Source organism: Colletotrichum karsti (assembly GCF_011947395.1).
Source record: "Colletotrichum karsti strain CkLH20 chromosome Unknown Scaffold23, whole genome shotgun sequence".
Lineage (NCBI taxonomy): Eukaryota > Fungi > Ascomycota > Sordariomycetes > Glomerellales > Glomerellaceae > Colletotrichum > Colletotrichum karsti.
In genome coordinates, this window is record NW_024065923.1 from 278,197 (window position 1) to 291,159 (window position 12,963).

Sequence of the window (12,963 nt, forward strand, 5' to 3'; positions counted from 1 at the left end):
CACTCTGTAATCGAGTCTACAGACTTTTATTGCTCCTGTATGCCATGTTTGGGAACTCTAGCCTATCAAAGTGCAGGGTGACGGGGAGAAGGCGAAAATCATGTCAGAGACCTCATGGTTCATTGCTAACCATCTCAGCTTGAAATTTGTGAATTCTTTACTTCACACAATGACTATATATATCAACTACTTGTTGATAGCATATTCTCCCGATTATTCAAGAAAATAAATCGCAAGGAAGTGGCAATCATGAGTGTGGTCAGTAGTGTCCGCCAGTAACTTCAACTCGTATGAACGAACACCTCCCTGGCCGTTGAAGAATCTAAACACTCGGGTCAAGTATGTTTCCGAACGACGTCAAACAAACTTTCAAGTTCTTACTGAATTTTCCGGGGCCATGCGGGTCTTCTCACTGGTTAGTTACCTATAGTATGTCTCAAGCTCGCCGGTGCGGCCCTATCCCTAACGTGTTTTCCCGCCCAGGGCCGATCCATCATCCATTCGATAGCGCCACAGTCTAGTGTTGTTCTATTGGTCACATTCTCCAGCGTCGAAAAGAAATTGCGTCGCGGATGCTTTTGGACCGAAAGGAGCCTTGAGACACCGGTCGAGCACGTAAACCACGCGTAGTTGACCTGACGATCTCGTGGGATACGATGTCTTATCTCAGCTCGTGAGATGGATCTATCGTCTTTGCTCCATTGGAAGTATCTTCTGGCGTCATACGACCTACGGATCCTTCTGTGCCTGTTTCAATGGCCTTGTTTCGGCCTGAAGATGTATGTCTACGTTGACATTCAAATTCCATGGGACATCGTAGCCTGCTCGGCGTGTGGAGATCTCTGACGCAGCCGGAGTACGCCCCCATTCCTTTCCCCGATCACAGGAGGCGACATGTTTGAGAACATTTTGAAGCTCGGTAAAGCAGGTTACTGTGACACTTTTCCACGTCCACAGCGCGAGGTATAAGAGAACTTGCTCTTCCTCGCCATAATCTTGCCTAACCTCTGCTCAACTACACAACTTACACCCTGTCATACTCATAAGTAATCCATCATGCGCTTCTCAGGGCTAACCTACCTCTTCGCCACGGAGTTCGTGCTCAGCGGCGTATCCGCAGTTGCTCTCAATAACCCTTTCGAGGGTGCCGGCCACGGGAATGAGAAAAGAGCCAAGTGCAACGCGGTTGGATTCCCAACATCTCTCTTTTTCAGAACATGCTGCTAACACAATATCAAAGAACAACTGTGCTCGAGCGGTGACTGGGACAGCGAACGGCTTACAAGCCACGCGCCTCGCCGACTGCTCATCCTTCATGCAATGCTTCGTTACGCCGATAGCGGTCACGGTCACTGACACCGTCACCATAAGTGTAGAGGCAGAGACAACAAAGACGAGCTTCTTCACGCTAACTCGTGATAAATACCCCGAGGTAGTCATCAGATCCAGAGGTCCACTCTACAAGCGGACCGACGGCGTCAACGCCGTCCCCGTGACCAGCTGCCCGGCTGCTGTTCCTACCTACGCCTCGGCCTGCTCCGGAGCCGTCAGATACTCCAGCGCATGTTCTTGCGGAGGTGTCACCCAGTCCTACAGCACCCTGGGTGCGGCCGTGTCGACCGTCACTTCCACCGTGACCAGGACAAAACCCGACGGCTTCACCGTCACCACCGAGGTAACGATCACCCATCCGACTCGAACCGTCACCTTTGAACCGAGTCACCTCACTGTCGCAAATCCCACGGGACGATTCCGACTGAGGACAGTCGGCGACGAATACAACGATCTCTACGCCGTCGGCAGCACGGGGAGCAAGCTCGAGGGCTGGATGTGGTTCGCCGTGACGGGGACCAACAGCTACTTCGAGATCAACTCCACAACAGGTTACCTCACCGACTTTGGATACCAGTTCGTCAAGCAGAAGATCGGAAGGGAGGGCGGGGAAATCGGTACTCCCTTCAACCGCGATGACTCTACGTTTGGGCCGGTCAAGTTCAGGACGGTCTCGAACGACGGCGGTGCCACGCTGTGGATGCCTGCCTTTGGCACGAACTTCCAGGCCAAGATCCAGGTGTGTCCTCCGGACGATGACCATAGCTATGCGCCCTGGTTCTGGCTGGGCTCTCAGGACAGAGACGGGTGTACTCAGGTGGCTCTTAAGATTGTGCCCATTTAGAGGGGTTGGTTCGTACATGTAAACAAACTTCAAGACAAGAACACAATGCGTATTACCTTGTTGAGAGCATGGCATAGAATCCAAGAAGATAGATCTTCAAGAAGTTAAGTTATTTCGAAGTCATCTACGGCGTCTCAAATAAGCTACACACATCCCAGGCCGTCGACCTCGGCGCACGCGTCTATGGGTAATCATAATTCCCAAAACTCCTCGCCAACTACCACCTCTTATATTCACTCAATCGAATGGAAGCGCCTTTTTTTATTTTCTCGGACATTGACAACCCATTCCCAAAACAGTCACGCGACATCACCTCGGTTGATTGGACGGTAGCCACCATCCTCGAGACGATACGCCCCTGGCTGTGCCGAAAGAAGGAGCTCCTTGAGCATGGGGCTTCTGTTGGCCAGCAGATCGTTCTCGCTCTTGAGGTAAAGAATGTTCCGTAGCCCGCCTCTGGCTTCGAGGTGAATCTTCTGCAGCAGCCTCTGAGTCATGACGTCGTCCTCTTCACCGTCCTTGCGGATGATGACCCAGGTCGCTCCGCCGAGTCGAGCCGTTACGACGCCGGACAGGAGACCCGGGAAGAGCCAGGGGTACTGCAGAACCTCCGCCTCGAAAGCGTTAATGGACTCGCGGCCGAGAGCGGTGTAAGCTTCGTCGCCGAGCATGATACCAAGACGGAAGAGGTTGGAGACGGAAACGGCGTTCGTAGAAGGCAGGGCCGTGTCCATGCCGTCTTTGAGGCGGAGAATAGTGTGCGGGGCGTTCTCGGGGGTGGTGTAGAAGGCGCCGCAGGAAGAGCGCGAAGCCGGGGGCTCGGGAGCCGAGATTTCGATTGAAGTGCTATCGTAGAAAATATCGATTTGGACCTCTGGAGATACATTAGCAATGCGGTGCATTGGACTGAAGGAGACTTACTCTGGAGCTCATCGGCAAATTCGATCCACTCCTCCTCTCCTGTTGCTTCATAGAGGTCGAGAAGACCCTCGATCAGGTGGGCATAGTCGTCAGCCAAGCCCTTGGTGTCGCCTCGACCCTCGTTGTATATCCTGTATAAGATCTTTTCCTGATCATCCCACAAGTTCGCCTTGATGAAAGCGGCGGCCTTGCCAGCTGCCTCGAAGCATGCTCTGCTTCTATCAACATCGACAAATGAGAGCGCCGATCCGGTTCTTGCCAAAGCACCGATCACAAGGCCGTTGCGTCCCGCGACAATCTTGGTGTCGGCTTCTGGCCTCGTACGTTCCTTCTCTCTGTGCGCCTTGAGCTTCTGCTTTGCGGAGTCCAAGACCCTCTTGACCTCGTCAATGGTGATACCGGCCTGTCTTCCGATCTCGGCCTTGTCCTTCACAACCCGCAAAATGTTCTCGTTGACGAACTCGTCGTTTGGATCTTGATCGGGTTCAATGTTGCCGTGCTCCAGGACGTTCCAGTACGATGCAGCCAAGGCAGCTTCGTGGTCATCCCCGATGACAGCATCAAACTCCCTGCGCGTCCACAAGCTGTACGCCCCTTCTCGGAGGTGCCTGTCTCCGCGGCGGTACGAGTCCGCGGCTTCGCTCGAGACAAAACCACCACCCGGCAAGCTGATGGGCGGGCTGGTGAGGTAGTCCACCAACTCCACCACGACGTCGTAGAACTCCTCATCCTTGTCACCGTTGCTGGCGATCAACCACGCATCCAGATACAGACCAAGAAGCAGGGCGTTGTGAACCACTAGCTTCTCGAAGCGCGGCACACTCCAGTCTGCCGTGACGGAGTACCTCGCGAAACCATGTCCACCAACGTGATCGCGCAATCCACTATCACGGATCTTCCTCAGTGTGAAGAGCGCCATCTCAGCGGAGTGCGCGCATTCGGTCTCGCCAACAACGTCCTGAACAGGCCCAAGGTATCGAGGTAGGCGGAGGAGGAAAGATAGCTTCGGCGGGGTCGGGAACTTCGGCGCCATCCCGAACCCTCCGTAGACGGTGTCGAAGGTGCCGGCGATGTGCGAATAGGCCTCCTCTAGCTGGTCGAGATCGAGCTCGCTCGACATCGCCGCCGCCGTTCTGCCTATGCTGGGATGTTCCAGGCCGGTCTCGGATCTCCCGAGCGTGAAACCCTGTGATCCAGCAACACCGGGCGCGACCGTCCCGCTCATACCGAGAGTTCCCTCGGCCGCGAAGTCGTGCAGCTTCACCACGACCTCCTTCGCTTCCTGCCTACATCTTGCCTCCTGCTCCTTCCACACTTTTTGCAACTTGCGCAAGATGGCCAGGAAGTCGAGACGCTCATCGTCGCCGAAGCTGCCGTTGTTCGGCTCCGGGGCGGGGTAGTATGTGCCGCCAAAGACGGGCTCGAGCTCGGGAGTCAGGAAGAGGTTCAGAGGCCAGCCGCCGTTTCCGCTGACTGCTTGCACGTAGTTCATGTATATGGTGTCGAGCTCGGGACGCTCCTCGCGATCGATGATGACGGGAATGAAGGATTCGTTAAGGATCTTCGCGCATTCGGGATGGGTAAAGCACTCGGTAGATGTAAGTCGCGAGTCTGTACAGAACGTCAGCGCATGTCTCGGAGATGTCTCGGTTTCACAGCCACTTACAATGACAAGCCTTGAAGCCAATGTGGAGGTATATCAGTTTGTTCTCCTGCTTCGCCCGCTCGACCGTCTCGTCGTCGAGAAGCTGCCAGGCAACGCGGCCTTCGGCATGGCTGCGGACGTAGGGACTTTTGCTCTGCCCGACACGATTGACTAGCGGTGGGAATTGCGGCGCGTCGTTGTTGAGAGCCACCGACAGCTGCGATGGTCCGGTCTGCTCAGTGCGCGCCGCCTGCGACAGCTCAGAGGCGACCATGGTGGGAAGGCTCTTGGTATTGCGGAAGTCGTGATCAATGCTAGGTGTAGGCAGCCAGTGGGAAGCTTGAGTCTCGAGATCACAAGATGCGTTCTCAATGTAGCCGGCCCGGGGTTTCCAAAAAAGCCCGGTCAACGATAACGGATAGAAGCAAAGTAAAGTAGCTTTAGCTTGGGCGTGGTGTTCGCCAGTCGGCCCGGGGAAGCTGCGGTAGGTGGTGGACGTTGTACCAAGTCGGAGAAAAAGCGAGTCATGTGGCGAAGGAATTCGAAGTTTTCCAGAAAGTGGCCTTTGTACGGATACCGTATCCGTACGCGTTGCGGTCTGACGGTTGCGGGCTGCAGTCGTGTGGAACGGGCGACCCGTTAATTGTTCGACGAGTCCAGCGGTAAAGGCTCAAAATACTTTCGACGTCAAGGTTTCGAGGGGCCCGCGAGACGTCACTGCTGCAGCAAGCCTGAACCGTCATTCGGTACCTGATTTCGACCTGCCCCACCATGCGCTTATCACCGAATGAGGGGTATTCTGTTAGGTAAGCATTCTGAGCTAAAATAACGATAACGGTCTTGGTGTTTTCTTTTTTTCTTTTCTTCGTTCCTTTTTTCACGACATGCGACCGTGTCTCATTTTCATCACCATGAAATCATCTTGGTGAGAAGAACTTTTCATTTTTCCTCTGTTCCCCCTCTTCTTTCGACAGGATTTTTCTTGTTTCAATTCAGAAGCTTTAAGCTTGGAAAACACCATCATTCATGCGCTGGTCTGCTTCTCAGTGGGATGCGTCGAAACCGTGACTCGCGCGGTCGCTAAGCTTGGATTTAATAATCTTGATGTTCAGGGTCTGAAGTTTCAACCGCGAAGACGCGTCAAATAGACTTTCTCTTACAGCCATTTCAAGCAAGTATTCCGAAAATCGAAGTAAACTCACATACCGCTACGCTGTCTATCTACTCCGTTTCTCCTGGTATCATTTCCTGATAGAACTCTAACAAACGAGGGTATTACGCTGATTACACCACATCATATCACTTTTGACTTTGAATCCTCCTTCGGGCCCCTTTTAAATGACTTTCTTCAACACATCATGATGACGGAGCCTCTCAAGTTGAAGTAATCGTCTCGTTGCCCCCCTCACTCTTCTTCTCTGGTGTCGCAGTTCCCGGCCTGCTCTTCTCGGTGACTTGCTCCTCGCCTTGCGTCGCGATGTGGCGTGTCGGCTTCTTTCCGGAGACCATCGACTTGATCGTATGGATGAGAGTCGCGCGCCCCTCAATGATAGGGAACAGACCAACCGCGAAGAAAGAGCAGAAGATCCAGAGGATGCCGACGACGACCCAACCAGTGAAGAAGGGCTTGCTGAAAATGTAGCCAGAGCCGTACATGGGCATCGGCCACAGGATGAGCATCGCAATGGTCCTGTCATGAAATGTTAGCTATCCGTTCCCATTTTCGATTCTTAGGTGAAACTCACATGAAGGCCGTCATGGAAACGGAGATCTTAAAGGCACGCGAGAGCATGGCTTGCTCGCGCTCAAACTCAGTCTGCGTTTCTTGACGTCCACCGTGGACGTCCTCCTCGAGATCGAGCCCCGCATCGGTGGCAACGTCGTGATCGTCGCCCCTACGAATTGCCATCATCGACTTCCAGTCATACTTGTCCAATCCAAAGACAAGGGTGAAGATCGGGATGAGAACAAGAGGCGACAACAACGCAATGACGTTGCCAGCCAACATGGGGTTGTTCGAGCCCGTGCAAGTGATATCCAGAGCACCGCACGTCTTCTTAGCGGTAACGAGCCACCCGATGATTGCAAAGGCAGTACCAAAGATCGGAGAGAGCGTCGCCGCCCACTTGTTCTGGCCCTTCCAGACCAGGGTCAGGGTTGCAGGTAGCACAGCGGCAGAGATGAGCACGCCCATCAGCACGTAGAGATATCCCATGGAAATGCCGTTGTAGTACAGTCCGACGGAGACCGAGCTGATCACCAGTGCGTAGATAACGACGCACACGTGCGACATGTAGATAAGGCGCTTGCCGCTGGCGTCGGGCTTGAAGTAAGTGCGGTAGATATCGTAGGTGAAAATGGATGAGACGGCGATGAGCTCGGCGGAGCTGGCGGAGGTGACAGCCATGAAGACCATCAGCAGGGTCGCGGCTGCACCGCCCTTTCCGAGGAGAGCAACGGCGGCGTACGGGAGGGCGAGGCCGGCGGAGACTTCGGCTTCGGTCATGCGCTCGGGGAACGTGGGGAATCGGGGGTTCGACTCGAGGGCCAGGGCGGAGAGACCCATGGTGGTGGCCGTCAGCCAGGGGATGGCGAACCATGACAGACCACCGAGGATGTAACCGGGGAGGGCGTGGACGGGGGAGGCGGCGATAGCCTTGTTGTAGTATCCGTTGTCGAGGAAGACTGTGCCGAAGTTTCCGACTGTTCGTGTTAGTCAGTTGCAAATGATGTGCTTCATCGAGCAGACCTACCGATGTTGATCACGAAGAACTCAACGCCACCCTGGGACTTCATCGTCAAGTAAGAACCCTCGGCATTGCCAGAGACCGGGTGTCTCAGTGCGGCCTCAACAAGCAGGTCATACACCTTGGAGGGGCTACCCAGCACGTCCGAGTTGCCGTAAGCCGTGAGCGAGAAGATGATGATAATGATCAACAGGATGAAGGTGTGGACCCAGTCAGTGAGGAACGTCGCCTTAAGACCTCCGACGAGTGTGTAAGCGACGACACCAACTGGCAGGAGGTAGATGGCAGCAACGGTGTGCCTGTGAATGTCAGCTTCCCTGTACTCTCTCTCGCACTTGACGAAGCGTCGACTCACATGCCAGTCAGAGCATTGACTGTTGCAGCACCTCCCACGATCAGCATGAGAGTGACGAGAATGTTTGTCATCAAGCCAAACACAATGAAGACGATGTGCGTAGCTGTGCCATATCTCGCCTTGATAACCTCGAGGAATGTGTGTGCATTGGGTGCTCTGCGCTTCAGCTCAATCGCGAGCGTCGCAAAGAGCAGAATCTGAACAGTAGCACCAGATGCATACCAGAACGGCCCTGAGACACCATACTTGTAGCATACGCCGGATGACTGAAGAAGAGTCGCAGCCCAAGTCCAGGATGAGACGACTGCGGAACCGACGAGACCAGACTTGACAGTTCTGCCGGCGGTCGTGAACATCTCAGAGGTCTGGAGCTCCCTGTTGTATCGTTTGAGGACATAGGTCGTGGCGATCTGGGAAACTCAGCACATGAACGAATCATCAGCATCACAGGGAGTCACTGACCATGCCAATGGCGAAAAGAAAGCCCACGCCAAGGACGATGCCATAGCCGACACCTTGGTTGAGAGCCGCTGTCACCATCTTGGGCGGTTCTTGGTGAAGTTCAGGAAAGTAGGTACACCCTGTCAGTGAGACTACCGCGAGTTTGGGCCTGGGCTCGCTGATGTATATGTATGCGGCCTCCAAGTTCTGCACACATCAGACTGACAGCTGGCCGCCGGCAGCATCGATTCGCGAGCAGCGGCCTACGGTTATCGGAGCTTAAACTACCGGAGCTACCCTTGTTGGTTCCATCTGCGGGTTGAGACATAGACATGCGTCCCCCACAGAGGCAAGGAGGAGGTCTCGCGACATGTGCGAGATGGCCGGGGTTGGGACTGAGGGATTCCAGCCCAATCATGGTTAGACTGTCCCTTGAGGACTTCAGATGGAAAGTCTGCGTTGCACATCGGCAGAAGTTGCGGCACGCAGGGAACAGATAAGGCCAAAATTCAATCAGTCATAGAAATGGTGTCGCCCGCCTCGAGGACGGGAGCCAATGGCAAATGGCTTGGACTTGGGAACGCTGGGGATCTGCAGCCACTCGGGTAATAGAGGCATGCTTGTTTGGGTAGTATTCTTGTAGATGATACAGCAGAATGATATCTCTGAGAAAACGGCCTGTCTCCATGCACAAGCATGCAGAAACACCTTAGTAGCGACAGGTTCCTGTCAGCTTGACAGGGTGATGTTTTCATGTGATGAGGAGTGAAATCCAAGAAGGATTCTGCCGCGAGAGCTTGCCGGGACGACTTGGATCATGCCTGAGTAATGAAATTGCTTGTTTTTTCTGGGTATTTTGTCAACACTGGTGATCAGACCGGCTTGAACATGGACAAGCAGCTCGAATCACCAAGCTCCTATGAGACAGCTGCAGATGCTGACCGCATGGGGGTTCGTCAGAAGGATCAATCCCCGCCTATGGTGTATCCCTTCATAACGAACTCATCAAATACGCGAATGAGCTTCACCGGGTCTCAATCGGCCGGGTTATGGCGCCAGCACTCGTTCGGCACGGTATCGGGGGCCGGGAAGAGAGCTGCGGGTGCAGGCCTTGGGGGCCAGGGCTTGAACGCGGCCGGCGGCCAAGAAACGGACTGATAAGACATTGAGCTTTAATTCTTCCTATCGTCCGGCCGTTGAGTCAGTCTATTGGGCTATTGGTTTGGTTTGATTGCATCAGAGTTCAAATCGAGGTTGCAAATCGCGCGTCGTTATCGCTGGATGTTGACAGGGAGAAAGATAAGAAGTCGAGATGCGTGTGGATGGCGTGGAGAGACGGGACCCTTGTCCATGCACGGACCATGTTCGAAAGACATCTCCGCAGGGGTTCGAATGAGCTTGCGGATAGCATGAGCAGATTTTCTCACACTTCTTTCATAGACCGAGGACCAGTGGACATGAATCTCATCGATAATCCGGGTTCAAACAGATTGTATATCATTTTGATACTGTTTCTTTAATGATCAACAATCAGAACGGTTTAGGATTCATCTCAGCATGCGATTAACAGCCAGAAGATGCTGCTTCACGTCGACATCCATCACATGTCTCCAAGCTTTGCCAGCAGTCAGGTCAAGCTTTTTGCAAAGCCTTTTCCAAGAGACCCAAGACGCATGTGTCTCCGCCGTGGAGATCGCTTGTCTTAGCGCATAAGTATCCTACTCGGCGTTTAAGCGATGGCTGACACAAAGCGAGAAGCTGTCGAGTGCAGTCCCGACAGCCAAACATGAACAGGTAAATACGTTTCAAACTAATCAAGCAATTGACCAATTGAAAGGGGTCTCTAAGTCCCCGCGCGGGTTGAGAAGCTCCTCCGCACTAAGCAAAAGCACTCCAGGCGTCGACTAGCCAAATGACACCACGCTTCTATCGATGAGATATGCCGGCAAGAAATGATATCATGAGTGAAAACAATTGAATACAACTACATAATATCGAAGTTTTTACTCATGAGAACAGCAACTCTCAGTTTTAATGATTCGCTAAGACCCAAAAGATGCCGCACGTCTCAGCAATGGCACATCACTCATTGGCTCGGCTATCACGTCTGCAGTCTGTTTCACGGTGTCAGGCATCACCACTTCAGGCCGCAGCAACATCTTAGCCTTCAGCTTGAGTGGCATGTAGATTATGCCGCCGGCCCCGATCCGATTCAATTACTTGCATATATATGGCCGCGGCCAGGCCTCCGGGACGATTCCAAGGTGTCAGGATCGACATTATCTCGATCTTTTGCGCGCTAGCCTCCTCTGTGTCCCCCAGATAATCTATTCAGGGACATTTAACGTCTTTTCTCCGTACTCGATGTGACTCTGGTTCATGTGCAGTCGCCGCCGGCCATGTCGTGGTCCGAGACTCTTCAGCGAGCCGTTGAGACCGATCGAATCAGGGAACCCAATCATGAAAGGGGCTCAGCCGCAGACACGACTCAGCTATACAGAACTCGAGAGGGTGTATTCATCTTCTAGGGTACAAGCAGTCAAAAACTATCCCAAGATCAACGGCATCTCTGGAACTTTCTAGCGGTATCTACACCACTCCATAATTATTGTTCGTGACCGGACACTTATGTAGCAGCAATGGACAATAAACGCAATACTAGAGCCACTAGCAGCAGGGGCAATTATGAAGGTAGCGAGGAGTAGTTGCAAGGAGAGCATAATCGTGAAGGACTCTAGTGCTTTCACGGGTTCTGAGGCGAAGAACAGATCATTCACTGTCCCTATGAACACAAACTCTGAATCCGATGAGCTTCCCAAGCAACAGTCATCCAGGCAATCCTCAGTACATCGCGTGAGACGTTGGCCCAATGAATGTCCCCTTCGCCTTCCAATAACGCTCTATCATCCATCTCTCATTCAAGCTCAAGCAACGCGATACGCGCTTCTCCTGTCTCAGTATCAACCAGAGCATTGAAGAGATGGCATAACTCACTCGATGACAAGCTCATTCCTAGTCCACATCCCACTTCCGACCCACAATGCAGAGCCCACGTTGTCGATGTACCTCTCTTCTGTTGTGGTGATGTTGATGAACATTCGGTACGAGTACGCTCTGGGGTCTACTGGCTTCTCCCCTCCGGTCTGGCGCAAGCTTTCCAACGTATTCCACGATCCGCTCAATGTTCCACTCGTCTTCAACTCGAGTCTGGACTAGTAGTCAGTTGAAGAGCTCTTTCCGCGTTCAAGCTGTCCAGCAAAGTTCACGAAAACGACAACTTACATTGCTGGATCATTCTCATCATCCGTCTGGAGCTTGTAAAGTCCATTTACCTTCCGTTTCTTTGAACCAGCGCCACTACTTGTCCCGCAGTAGAGTCCTCCGGCCACAACCTTACCTGACCCCAACGATCCCGACCACGAACCTCCCACAACCTGAGCGAACTCGACGGGATTTGAAGCCAGGTCGGCAATAGCTTCCAATCTATGGGCATCGAAAAGAATAGCGATTCGAAAGTCAAACTCTATCGTGGGCGGCGGAACGGACATGCTCGGATGAGGAAAAGATCTTGCTAAACTTGCTTGGCTGCTTTTTGCAGTGCTTGGGCTGCTAGGAGTCATGTCAGCTGTCTAACAGGCACTCACTAAGCCCAGTCAACACCACTCGTCTAAGATATACAGAGAATGGGGCTTCATAACCTTGCGATCTACCTTTGAGTCTGAGCCGGGATGTTCTGCAAATTATCGTCACCAGAAGTGCCCCATCCGCCATGCTGTCTGGCCAAATTCCTCTCAGGAAGGCGAAATATTGGGCTGTCCGTCTCAGAAATCCAGGTAGGGTCCCATTCCAGCTCCTCCGGCCTCAGTCTTCGAGGCGTAAGGACGGTTGGTGATTCTTGGCTGCCCTTCCAGAAGCCATGGGTGTAGCCAGCGACGGCATGTTCATCGTGGCGTGCGTCGCTCATCGATACTTGGCCTCTACACCGAGCGGCTCGATCAGTAGGAATACTCAAGTACTACGAAGAACCGCTGATGAGACGCCGGAAACAATTCATCAAAATCGAAGTCTTGAACGGTGACATTCGGTGACAAGAAGGACGTTGGATAATACCGGAGTCCTCGTTCTGTAATCAATCAATGATACCCCGCATGACCGCGTCGGTTGACGGGTCTTACGGCGCCGGCGGAAAGCCACACGGAGAGATCATGCATCACGATCGGGGGTTTCGGAGGGACTATCACGCCGCCCACCGCCAACCACGGCCCGATTCCAACGCCACAATTGGGCCCTGTCGGCCTGTCGAGCTCTCAGCATCACTTTCCATCTCCACATCACCGGACCTTACGAGAGGATTAAGACTAATCCGTGAGACATCCGGGGGATCGCGTACAACAAGATGCATTGATTCCCACAAATAAAACGAGTTTTAAGGGAAAGGGAATGCATGCCGCAGGAACTCGTCCAGTAGTTTGTCCCGTTCCGACAATACAGGACACAGGAACCGAACCTGGCACCCAAGACAAACGTGTAATCGTTGGGCATGGCGAGATATCGACTAAAATAATAAGGGTGGCTGCATTGTATTGCGCGGCATATTGCAATTACGTGCTGGCATCCAAGAACTTGACAAAAGGAGCTTCAAAGTCGTCGACCCTTTTTCATTTCTGCTCCCTTCTCG

General features: G+C 53.2%; 3 protein-coding genes across 3 annotated transcripts; 1 reads left to right on the plus strand and 2 right to left on the minus strand.

The window, feature by feature from the left end:
* Window positions 1–1,056: 1,056 nt before the first annotated feature.
* Window positions 1,057–2,176, plus strand: CkaCkLH20_07354 (uncharacterized protein; the record flags this gene model as incomplete). The annotated part of the gene is made up of 2 exons (XM_038890071.1): window positions 1,057–1,185; window positions 1,241–2,176. The coding sequence occupies 2 exons, from the start codon at window positions 1,057–1,059 to the stop codon at window positions 2,174–2,176; spliced, it is 1,065 nt and encodes a 354-aa protein (XP_038744549.1).
* A 299-nt stretch (window positions 2,177–2,475) lies between these two features.
* On the minus strand, window positions 2,476–5,016 carry CkaCkLH20_07355 (duf255 domain protein; the record flags this gene model as incomplete). Its single annotated transcript, XM_038890072.1, has 3 exons — window positions 2,476–3,050; window positions 3,098–4,708; window positions 4,764–5,016. 3 exons carry the CDS (start codon window positions 5,014–5,016, stop codon window positions 2,476–2,478), a joined length of 2,439 nt encoding a protein of 812 aa, XP_038744550.1.
* Window positions 5,017–6,116: 1,100 nt separating this feature from the next.
* On the minus strand, window positions 6,117–8,384 carry CkaCkLH20_07356 (uncharacterized protein; the record flags this gene model as incomplete). The annotated part of the gene is made up of 5 exons (XM_038890073.1): window positions 6,117–6,432; window positions 6,488–7,445; window positions 7,496–7,788; window positions 7,845–8,254; window positions 8,307–8,384. 5 exons carry the CDS (start codon window positions 8,382–8,384, stop codon window positions 6,117–6,119), a joined length of 2,055 nt encoding a protein of 684 aa, XP_038744551.1.
* Between the last annotated feature and the right edge of the window lie 4,579 nt (window positions 8,385–12,963).